At 40.7% G+C, this 12,464-nt stretch overlaps 1 protein-coding gene across 6 annotated transcripts in view; it reads left to right on the top strand.

Moving 5' to 3' along the window:
• Nucleotides 1-12,464, top strand: part of NUDT5 (nudix hydrolase 5) — a 34,669-nt gene that overhangs the window by 6,886 nt on the left and 15,319 nt on the right. For 3 of the 6 annotated variants that reach the window (XM_040343400.1, XM_040343398.1, XM_040343401.1), the window contains exons 2-3: nt 6,170-6,236; nt 10,570-10,637. In XM_040343400.1, the coding sequence (XP_040199334.1) occupies nt 6,174-6,236; nt 10,570-10,637 (131 nt within the window). In that variant the 5' untranslated portion in view covers nt 6,170-6,173. Of the gene's footprint in view, nt 1-2,790; nt 2,947-5,845; nt 5,975-6,169; nt 6,237-10,569; nt 10,638-12,464 lie in introns of those variants that run through there. The other 3 variants (XR_005747893.1, XM_040343397.1, XM_040343399.1) reach the window with 2 other exon arrangements.

The following is a 12,464-nucleotide window of genomic DNA, read 5'->3' as shown; positions in this document are numbered from 1 at the left end:
TAACGTGCTCGCCCCCTCCTGGGAACTACATCTGTGGGGCAGGACGCTCTCTATGTGTTAGAGACTTCAAGGAGGTGTGAATTACTGGGCTTGCCGCAATGCATACTGGGAAATGTAGTTCTTGCATAAATGAGCGCCGCAAACCAGGAAGTGAATGAGAGAACAGAAACTAGAACGCCAGAGGTGATATAGATGAAGGAATTTAATAGGTATTTACTCGTTTTTTAAAGCGGTTCTCCACCCTAAAGTGAAGTCGCGCTGATCGGCACCCTCCCCCCCTCCGGTGTCACATTTGACACCTTTCAGGGGGGAGGGGGGTGCAGATACCTGTCTAAAGACAGGTATTTGCACCCACTTCCGGCCCGGCATTCACGGGCAAAAGACGGGCATTGCGTCACATCCCGTCGCCCCCCCCCCCCTCGTTGTGTGCTGGGAACACTCAGCTCCCAGCACACAGTGGGAGCCAATCGGCGGGCGCAGCGCGACTCGCGCATGCGCCGTAGGGAACCGGGCAGTGAAGCCGGAGCGCTTCACTTCCTGGTTCCCTCAGCGTGGATGGAGGGGGGAGCAGCAGGGTAACGGAGCGATCGCTCGTCCTCTGCTGCAGACGCCGCTGGACTCCAGGACAGGTGAGTGTCCTAATATTAAAAGTCAGCAGCTGCAGTATTTGTAGCTGCTGGCTTTTAATATTTTTTTTTGAGCGAACATCCGCTTTAACAGAATCTTTACACTATTCTGTCTGTCTACCTTGCAGACATTAATTTTAGGCAAAACAATGTTTTCCTTTACAACTCCTTTTAAGCATGTTGGATGAGCAGAAAATTAAGCTTAAGAAATAATCATTCATTCAAAGCATTAGCCTGCAATGCACGCAGTCACAGGACATCATGTACTATGCATCAAGATAGTGTATCAACATATGTAGATAGGTTGTCAGCTGAGTATTGTGACTGAGGGGTTGATTTTACTAAAACTGGGGAGTACAAAATCTGGTGAAGCTTTGTATGGTAGCCAGTTGGCTTCTAACTTCAGCTTGTTAAAGTGGTACTATAGGTCCATTTGTTATTTAAAAGAAGAAAAAAAAACATATCATACTGTGGCCCGAACGCCGTTTTCTGGGCTTCCTCGGCGGCTCTCTCGACTCCTCCCGCCTCAGATAACCCCCCTCTGGGAAGCTCTCTCCCGAGGGGGATATGTATGTATGTATGTGTGTGTATATGTATATAATTTCATTTCTATGTTAAACTGAATAGGTTGCTTTACAAAGGGTTTACAATCACTTTAATGCATTGCATTAACTGGAATACTGTACATTGAACGTGTGTATTGCCACAATGCATTGGTGTAAAGTGACCGTTTTATACTTAAAGGGACACTAAAAGTTCCCGTTTGTTGTTTAAAAAAAAAAAAAAAAAAACATGTCATACTTACCTTCCACTGTGCAGCTTGTTTTGCACAGAGTGGCCCCGACCTGGGTCTTCTGGGGTCCTCCGGCTGTCACAGATCTTCCCTGCATCAGCTAACCCCCTTCATAGGAAGCTCTCTCTCCCATGGGGGTTAGATTGTGAGCATGCTCCCGTGATACAGCCGGCGGCTATAGCCGCCGACTGGATCACTCGGCCCCACCCCTGGCGCGCCTTGTCATTGATTTGATTGACAGCAGCGGGAACCAATGGTTGCACTGCTATCAATCAACCAATGAATGAGCCAAGAAGCCAGGGCGTTCACGGTGCGGGACTTTCGAGGGGGTCAGGTGGGGGCTGGGGGGCCACTAATCCTCGGTTGTTTTTTCACCTTAATGCATAGAATACATTAAGGTGAAAAAACATGTACCTTTACAACCCCTTTAAGCTGAGCTGTAGACATTTAGTGGCCACAGCTGTCAGGATCAAAGTTGCAAAGCATTTTTTTCCTGTCATATTACTTTTAATCCAGCATTATAATGTCTAGTATTACAATTGAAAAATTATTGCATGGTCAGGAATGTCCCTAAATGATTGCAAGTTTGTGGTCATTGACAATGGGCCATACATGAAAATTGACAGACAACTGTCATACTGTAGGAAGTCCTTTTTTTTAGAGAGTAAAGTATAACTAATGCTCAATGAGTGGATAGAGATTTGAACACCTGTCAGGTTTTTATTGCTATCTGTGTCCCCATTAGGAAGATTATCCCTTTATAAGTATTTGTCATGATTATTACCAGGGCTGTGGAGTCGGAGTCGAGGAGTCGGAGTCGGGGGAAATTTTGGGTACCTGGAGTCGGAGTCGGCAAACAATGCACCGACTCCGACTCCAACTCCTACTAAATTTAGATTGGAATAAAAAAAAAAAAGCAAGTTTAAATGTCCCAATTCACAAAAAGTTATAATTAATGACTTCTCTACTGTAAGAATAAAGACCAATGCATGCAGTGCCTCACGTAACCGCAAAACGAACATGTTAAGTGACCGTGAAGAAGCATGCTTTTCATGTGCTTCACTATATGGCACGCAACGCACAATTAGGAGCTGCAATACTTATACTTTCCATAGTGTTGTGTTCTGCTTTTACAGGGAACGCAGCGTCCATGTGTAACCTAGCCTCTCACTGATAAGGGATTAAATAAATATGTTTTTTGCAGGACTAGAGAGTGAGACACTTGTATAAGTGAAGGCAATGGAGGGCCAATAGTTCAAGACTGAAGCTGTAAACCATTGGAAAAACTGCTGTCATTCAGCTAAGGCTATAAAAACTTGTAAACTCCGATTGTTCGCTTAAACTTTAAACATGACTATGGGATTCTCCTAGGAAAATCATGTTTTAGAATAAATGCCCCTTCCTGGATCCTGCCACTGCCCTATCTTCAGCAGCAGATAAGCACACAAAGGAGAAAGCAGCCGCCCAACTACCTCTCTGCTAGAAGAGCTTAGAAGAACTTGGTGGAACAGCTTATTGGATTCAACTGTAAGTGTTTTATATTTATTTTAAAACCTGCATGCCTGCTTGTCTGTATGAGGGAAGACGTGTACATGTTTCTAGAAGAAACTGTCTATCCTAGGTTTGTAAGTGTGGTGCAGGAATGTATGAATGTTTGTTTATGTATAGTGCAGATTGCTTATATGCTCTGAGTACTAAAATGTAGGCTCTGTGTTGTGTGTGTGTACAGTACATGTCTGTGCATGTTTTTCTGTGTAGGACAAATCATGTCTAGATTTAGTGCTGGGATATATAGCTTATTTGTTTGTAAAGCCATGTACGTACAACTTACAAGACTGTGTATGTTGATATACTAACTGGCATATAATTAAATTTTTAATAACATATTTTATATTTTAGGGAAAGAGGCCTCCTAAACAATGGCAAAAAGACTGCTAACAACAAACACGACAAAGTCTACTGTTTATGAGCAAAAAAACGTTCAGAAATCTACTGGAGAAGAACAATCACAAATAAGAAAATTCTTTACATCTGACAAAGTTACCATAAGGATGACACCAGAAAAATTCAAACACCACATTATTGAAATGGTAGTAAAGAATAGTTTACCACTATCCTTCTTTTCACAGACAGCCTTTTTAGGCCTAAATGGAGAAATGGCAAAAAAATTGGTGTTTCTCTGGAAAGAGAAAGTATAAGGAAATGTATAATTGAGGAGGCCAAATGTAAAAAGGAAGAACTACAGAAAGTTCTGAAAGGACGTTTTGTCTTCCTTAAAATGGATGCATGCACACGTCACAGAGTCAATTATTTTGCTATTAATGTTAGATTTGTGGATGAAAATAACAAAACAATAACACGGACCCTCGGATTAAAGGACACTCGGGCACATCACACCAGTGATTACCTTCAGAAGTTAGTGGAGGATGTTCTAGAAGATTTTGAAATTAAAAAGGAACAGATTTTATGTGTTGTGACAGATAACGCTTCTAACATGTTGAGCAAAATTGAGAAGATGAACGCAGATGAAGAAGGTAACAAACAGATATTAGAGTTAGAGGAAGACAGCTCTGCAAGTATTGGAGAAAGTTTAGAAACTGAAGAGAATGCTGACATTTTTTTAGACAACTTTGTTGAAGAAGCATTGAAGCTTGGTAGTACTACTATTCATCATATGCGATGTGCTGTTCATACACTGCAACTTGCCATAAGAGATGGATTAAAAGATCGCCATGCAGCTACACTAATTGGCAAATTACGGCAAGTAACTGTTGCAGCCAGGGCCCCGAAAACAGATGTAATTTTGAAAAAACGTGCAGGAAAAGGAGCCATTTTGGATCAAACAACTCGCTGGGGAAGCACTTATTTAATGGTGAAGCGTTTGCTTGAACTTAAAGACTTCATAGAAGAAATGGACAATGAAAATCTTGCATTAACTGAAAGCCAGTGGACACAAACAAAAGAGCTGGAGAACCTTCTTTCTCACCCCTTCACTGTCACCAAGAGGTTGCAATGTGACGATCTAACCCCGGGTAAATTCCTCTTGGAATGGAAGAGCCTGTTATATCGCCTAAACAAAAATGGAGGGTTAATAGCTGAGGGCATTGCATCTTCAATGGTGAAAAGAGAGCGTCTTTTGCTGGAAAATGAAATCTTGTTAGCGGCTATTTATGTCGACCCAATGAGCCGACTTTTGTTGAACAGTGAACAGACTGCTACTGGGAAAAAGGCCCTCTATGATGTAGCAGTTCGCATGAAGGGATTACGACCTGAAATACCTCCACAGGATGAAGTTCTTTTAAGCAATAGTGGTAACTCCGGATCATCTTCTTCAAACGAAGAATTAGACTTTGATTCCTTCTTAGACAAAATGGAAGTTGCTAAAGGAAAAAGACGTCGCATAAGCGTTAGAGAACCAGTAAGTGTCCAAATAAAAAAATTCCAACAGGAGTTTTATAAAGCACTAAAAGAAGTTGAAAAGTATGATCGCTCATCAAAACTTACTGTTGAAGAAGCCATCCTTGTTTATCCAGAGATCGTTAGTGATGTGGCCAGAATAGTTACTGCAATGCCACCCACCCAAGTCAGTGTCGAAAGATTATTTTCAGCCCTAAAAATAATAAAGTCTGACTTAAGAGCCTCTATGAAAGAGGATCTGGCAGAGGCAATTCTCTTCCTTAGAACTCTACATTGAATTGATTTGCATTTGCTAAGCCTATAACTACATTTAAAGATTAATATAAACCATTTCTAGGTTTTACAGATTTTGTTTTTGGTTCATTATAGATAAGCTTTGTTTTTGTTCTAAAACAACCAAATAATGTGGCTTGTATTTTTGAACTGGTAAAGATCCTGTTTCTGATGTTTATGCCTGCTGCTACTATCCAGCCACTTGATTGATTAATAAAAAAAAAATTAATAAAACGTTGTTTTCATTGTGTTTGTCTTTTGCTTAAACTGTGCAATACAGTAGACTGTTGGCTTCCCAGCCAGTAGTCCTGTGGTAGGTTGCGTTTCTTTCCCTCAAGGAATGTATAAAATACATTCGCATATTAATACAGAGGAGTCGGAGTCGGGGAGTCGGAGGTACATAAAACGTCGGAGTCGGAACATTTATCTACCGACTCCACAGCCCTGATTATTACTATAGTTGTCATGTAAGCGAAAGAAAGTCCCAAATTTTAGGTTGTCTGCAGAACAGGAATAGGGAGAAATGCTTCCAATGGGTACACCTGTTCTGGTGACTCTGGTAACAACCAGGGATTCCCTCAGTTTCAACAATTTTACGTCATCCCTTCTTTTGGCACAGAAAGTGAAGGTAAAGGTCCCAGTTGGGACACAGCAAAAAAAAAAAAAAAAAAAACTGCCCAAAATTCCAAAACGAAGGGATAAAGATTTGCCATGCGAGGTTCTTCTCATCTTTTTAAACCCCCACCTCCTGCACTGTGATGTCAAACCAGGATAGGAATTCTCAACTTTCCAAGGATATCGCAGGAAAGTCTCTGAAATCACCCTCACCCTGGGCACCATGGGTGGAAACCGGGGTGTATTGGAAGTATGTTTTTTTTTTTTTTTCCCTCCTAATGTTCCGATCGTGTATATGTATGTATGTATGTATGTATGTATGTATGTATTACTAGGTGCTTTTACGTGGGCGAAGAGTGGCTTTTTAATAAATGCAATATTGAGCTACTGTCTCTCTTACCACGGCTAGTAAGGAAAGAATAAAAAATATTTTGATGTTTTCCAGAAAAATGGAAAGCGTGAATTCAGAAGATGCATCAAATTCTACAAAAGACACCATCATAAAGGAAAAGGTAAATTTGCAGTTATTACATGTTTTTAATAGGTCAACATTATTCTAAACACAAAAACAAAAGCATAAAACAAGAAAGCATAGGTAATATAGAGGTAAACGTGTGTAAAGGGGAAAACTAAAGCGCTGGTCAATACTCTCACCGTGAGGAAAAGATAATAAAACAATGATGTGAATAAATTAATAAATGCAGCTCGAATCTAAAATGTACTAACGACAAAGAATAATTTGAATAAGGTGAAATGATGAGCGCAAAAATTGATGAATAGTGAATAATAAACAATAATGAATATACATAAGATCCCCAATCAAGGGGAAAGAGCCAATGGGTGAATAAATTATGTCCTCAATAAAAATTATCACTCAAATCACTGTGGCAGTGATAACAATAAAGCAAAATGTCCTGTGTTATAAATAAAAGGAAAAATAAATGTCCCAGAGTAATCCACAATGAACTTGTGCATCCAAATAAAGGTGATCAAACATATGTGTCCCAAAGTGATCGACAATGACCTTGTGCATCAAAATAGAGATGTTAAAACACGATCCCACCGGCAACTGAGCTCACGGAGCGCTTACCTTTCCAATATGTAAAATCAGCGTGTGGAAACTCGGATGGAGACTTTCAAAACTTCCCTCTACTCAGATGAGTTAATACGATCCTCTGTGATGTTGCTTGGAGAACGTCCGCCCTCACTGTGGGTGGTCCGGGGCTACACCAAAATGGAGGCTCCGTATACGGAGCGTGCACAGGCAATCAACGAGGTGTATAAAAAGGAGGAAAAGAAAGGGGGGACTCCAAATAGTGAAATACTTCTTGGCAAACAAAAATTTTATTGGTCCAAATAGTAAAATGCTCAACAGGAGCTTTAAAAATCAAACGTAAAAACGGCAAGTATCGAATGTGCGGACGGGACTAAACGTCACTTCCGGTCACGTCTAAACAGGGCCTTACGCGTTGCGTCGCGTCACGTGACTCTGATGAAGTCACGTGACGCAACGCGTAAGGCCCTGTTTAGACGTGACCGGAAGTGACGTTTAGTCCCGTCCGCACATTCGATACTTGCCGTTTTTACGTTTGATTTTTAAAGCTCCTGTTGAGCATTTTACTATTTGGACCAATAATATTTTTGTTTGCCAAGAAGTATTTCACTATTTGGAGTCCCCCCTTTCTTTTCCTCCTTTTTATACACCTCGTTGATTGCCTGTGCACGCTCCGTATACGGAGCCTCCATTTTGGTGTAGCCCCGGACCACCCACAGTGAGGGCGGACGTTCTCCAAGCAACATCACAGAGGATCGTATTAACTCATCTGAGTAGAGGGAAGTTTTGAAAGTCTCCATCCGAGTTTCCACACGCTGATTTTACATATTGGAAAGGTAAGCGCTCCGTGAGCTCAGCTGCCGGTGGGATCGTGTTTTAACATCTCTATTTTGATGCACAAGGTCATTGTCGATCACTTTGGGACACATATGTTTGATCACCTTTATTTGGATGCACAAGTTCATTGTGGATTACTCTGGGACATTTATTTTTCCTTTTATTTATAACACAGGACATTTTGCTTTATTGTTATCACTGCCACAGTGATTTGAGTGATAATTTTTATTGAGGACATAATTTATTCACCCATTGGCTCTTTCCCCTTGATTGGGGATCTTATGTATATTCATTATTGTTTATTATTCACTATTCATCAATTTTTGCGCTCATCATTTCACCTTATTCATAGGTAATATAGAGTTTTATAGAAGGTAGGGGCAAGATAAAAAAAAAGCAAACAAGGCAAAAGGATGTGGAGCAGAGCAAGAATGAGGACATGATTTTAACAAGGACCCATTCACACTACTCTATATGCATTGGGCAGGTTTGCCTTGTGTCCTATTTGTTTTTGGCTCAAAGGTGCAGTGTAGTTCCACTTTACCCCCCAAAAATATAAAAAAAGCATAATGCTTCCACCTCCCATGTTTGACGGTGGGGATGGTGTTCCTAGGGTCATAGGCAGCATTCCTCCTCCTCCAAACACGATGAGTTGATACCAAAGAGCTCGATTTTGGTCCCATCTGACCAAAACACTTTCTCCCGGTTCTCATTCAGATATTCCTTAGCAAACTTCAGACAGGCCTTTACATTTGCTTTCTTAAACAGGGGTACCTTGCGGGCGCTGCAGGATTTTAATCCTTCACGGTGTAGTGTTACCAATTGTTTTCTTGGTGACTATGGTCCCAGCTGCCTTGAGATCACTGACAAGATTCTCCCGCGTAGTTCTGGGCTGATTCCTCACCGTTCTCATGATCATTGAAACTCCACGAGGTGAGATCTTGCATGGAGCCCCAGACCGAGGGAGATTGACAGTTATTTTGTGTTTCTTCCATTTGCGAATAATCGCACCGACTGTTGTCACCCTCTCACCAAGCTGCTTGGCGATGGTCTTGTAACCCATTCCAGCTTTATGTAGGTCTACAATCTTGTCCCTGACATCCTTGGACAGCTCTTTGGTTTTGGCCATGGTAGAGAGATTGGAATCTGATTACTTCTGTGAATAGGTGTCTTTTATACAGGTAACAAGCTGAGATTAGCAGCGCTCCCTTTAAGAAGACACCTGGGAGCCAGAAATCTTGCTGATTCATACAGGATCAAATACTTATTTCACGCATTAACCACTTCCAGACCTGCGCACGACGATGTACGTCCTATTTTTAAAGACGGATATCTCGGTAACGGCAGCAGCTGCTGTCACAACCGAGGTATCCATCTTTAGGGTGCGCGGTCTGGAATCCGATAATGGCGGTCTCCGCGGCGGATTCACCGCGAGATCGCCGTTATCGGTGGCGGGAGAGGGGCCCCCCCCCCTCCCGCCGCTCTCCCGTGCCCTCCGCCGCTTACCGGAGCCGTCGGTAGCGGCGGAGGCGATCGGATGCTGTCGGCTGGTGAGCGGGGACGGGACTGAAGGAAAAATCTCCTTCGCCCGTCCCCATAGCTCGGCTGGGCGGAAGTGACGTCAAAACGTCAGTCCCGCCCAGCCTCTTAAAGAGACAAATTTTTTTTTTGGTCATTTGAAAAAATGACATTTTTTATTTTTTTTCTATTTTTTGCATTTAAGCCCAAATATGAGATCTGAGGTCTTTTTGACCCCAGATCTCATATTTAAGAGGACCTGTCATGCTTTTTTCTATTACAAGGGATGTTTACATTCCTTGTAATAGGAATAAAAGTGATAATTTTTTTTTTTTTTTTTTTTTCAGTGTTAAAAATTCTAAAATAAATAAAAATAAATGCGAAAAGCAAAAAAAAATTTTTTTAAAGCGCCCCGTCCCGACGAGCTCGCGCGTAGAAGCGAACGCATACGCGAGTAGCGCCGACATATGAAAACGGTATTCAAACCACACAAGTGAGGTATCGCCGCGATCGTTAGAGCGAGAGCAATAATTTTAGCCTTAGGCCTACTCTGTAACTCAAAAAATGCAACCTGTAGAATTTTTTAAACGTCGCCTATCAAGATTTTTAAGGGTAAAAGTTTGACGCCATGCCACGAGCGGGCGCAATTTTTAAGCGTGACATGTTGGGCATCATTTTACTCGGCGTAACATTATCTTTCAAAATATATAAAACAATTGGGCCAAATTTATTGTTGTCTTATTTTTTAATTCAAAAAAGTGAATTTTTTCCAAAAAAAGTGCGCTTGTAAGACCGCTGCGCAAATACGGTGTGACAAAAAGTATTGGAATGACCACTATTTTATTCTCTAGGGTGTTAGAAAAAAAAAATATATAATGTTTGGGGGTTTTAAGTAATTTTCTAGCAGAAAAAAATGTTTTAGTCTTGCAAACACCGAATCTGAAAAACACCTAAGGTCTGGAAGTGGTTAAAATGCAAATCAATTTAAAACTTTTTTGAAATGCGTTTTTCTGAATATTTTTGTTGTTCTATCTCTTACTGATAAAATAAACCTACCATTAAAATTATAGACTGATCTATTCTTTGTCAGTGGGCAAACGTCCAAAATTAGCAGGGGATCAAATACTTTTTCCCCTCACTGTATGATTTTTTTATTCTGCTGCTTGATGTGCAGATGGATATTGATGCCTATAGCTGGACCAGTAAAATCTCGGTTAAAATGTCTTGGTTGATAATTGGCCAGTCTATGAACAGATGTCCAGTGTCCACTTTGCAAGTGTTGCAGAACACATTTTTCTAAATTTTCAGATGCAATTTTTTTCCCCCCATACTGGATGAGCATGGAACTCGGTTTTAAATGATATTCCTTACTACTGTTTCAAATAAAACTAATTGGATGTTTGCTCTTGTTCATTAGATCTGTGTTTTTGTTTTAGACACTTCTAAAAGGAAAATGGCTACAGCTTGAGGAAACTACATATGTGGACCATGAAGGAAAAACCAGGTTGGTAACAGTTTTCAGCACAGCATAATAGCATGTGTTAAGACCTGCAGTGGTTATGGTACTGCGGCCTTCTTTCCATCCCTCAATCACCAAGCATAAGTGATTATCACTACCATAGGAGGTAGAGGGATAGTGGAGATGAATGCAGTTTCCAGGATGATTCTTCCCAATGGTTAGAATATTCCCCTAAACATGAGCCAAGACTTCATGAAAGGTGTACCAGGCATAGACAATCTTTATTGAGAAGGCAGGCTCTTGTATACACCAAAAAGAATACTTGCAGTAATCAGGACAATGACACACTCCACCCACAACATCATACAATAGGTACTAACGAGCCTCCAATACACATCTTTTAGGAAACAGACATACTGTCTCCGAGATAATCTACATGAGCTAATTACTAATCATTTACCCAGACAAGGTGACTCCGAGATAAGCTCTTCTCACCTGCTATACAATATACATTTATCGTCAATAGAAATTCACACAATACAGTGTCAATTGGCATCACACAATGAAAGGTTCTTGAAAGCCAAACTAAGGTTCATTAACATGACAGTAGCAGACGACATTACCACAGCAAGCTTTTATAGTACACCTGCCCTCTCTCTGCCTTGGAGATATTGAGATCAGTTAAGGAAAAAAACAATTCTCTCCTGGCAGAGAGCACACAATCTTCCCAGTAGTTGGAACACCCATTTCCACACAAGGTATCCCTACAATTACATATCCCCTCATAGCCCTGATCTGGGGGACCAACATATCCAAATTTCACTCAGATCGGTCCAGGGGTTCATAAAAAAAAAAAAAACCTGAACCTATGAGAAAATACCGAAAAAAAGTCTATTTTCTTCACAGCATGGTATTTATTTTGCACTATGGACTGTGGCGGTATAGTGCCACTATTTTTAGCGGCCCTATACCGTCGAAATTGCGGCGGTATTTGGCCGCTAGCAGTGCGGTTTTAACCCCTAAATATTGCAAATAACATGTTGGAACTGGATGAAAAGCAAAGGTATAGCTCAAAGCAGCCATTTTCTAACATGCTATAAAAATGATGAGCCTGTTGCCTGAAGTAGACGGCATAGATACTAGTCTCATTAGCCAGATTTTGCTGTAATCAGATTTATTGTGGGCGCCAGTTATATTTAGCAGTCTTTGTTTGCATGTTTTATAACCTAAATTATAACCAAAGGCAAAACTTTACAGTGTGGCGAGGAATTTGAAGACCTATTAGGTTTTTAATTCTGTCTGTGCCCCCGTTAGGGAGATTAGCTCTCTATATTTGTCCTGTTTAACATTTTCGCTGAAAGTTAAAGTAAAAGAAAATTCAAAATTTTGGGTTCTCCCCAGAAATGTAATACAGGGGAAATTTTCCAATGGGGGGGGGGCACCAGTTATGTTGACCTGGGCATTTTTTTAGAATTTGCAGGGTGTTACTCTATTTAACTTTTTGGTTGTGGGACAGGAAGTGAATGTAAATCTCCTTAATGGGACACAGGTGGCAAAAAAAAAATGACGGACATTATAACCCTCCCTCGCTATCCGAAAAAATAAAAAAAAGCCTATAGTTCTACTTTAATAATAATAACAGAAAGGCGAACAATTCCCTTTTCTTTAATTCATGCTGTACAGGTATTGGTAGAGAAGGATTTTCTTTTATTTGTATACAATCGAAATAAACAAGTTCTAAAAACTAAGCCTATTTATAAAGTGATTTTTATACATTTTATTAAGGATATCTACAAATGTGCAAGAAACAGTAATGAACTATTGCTCATCTGAATTTTCTGTAGGTTTAACCAATTCCGGACCGCCGCACGC

This window comes from Rana temporaria, chromosome 3 (assembly GCF_905171775.1).
Source record: "Rana temporaria chromosome 3, aRanTem1.1, whole genome shotgun sequence".
Classification (NCBI taxonomy): domain Eukaryota; kingdom Metazoa; phylum Chordata; class Amphibia; order Anura; family Ranidae; genus Rana; species Rana temporaria.
The sequence above is the reverse complement of the archived record's forward strand: the minus strand, read 5'-3'. Positions and strand labels throughout refer to the sequence as shown.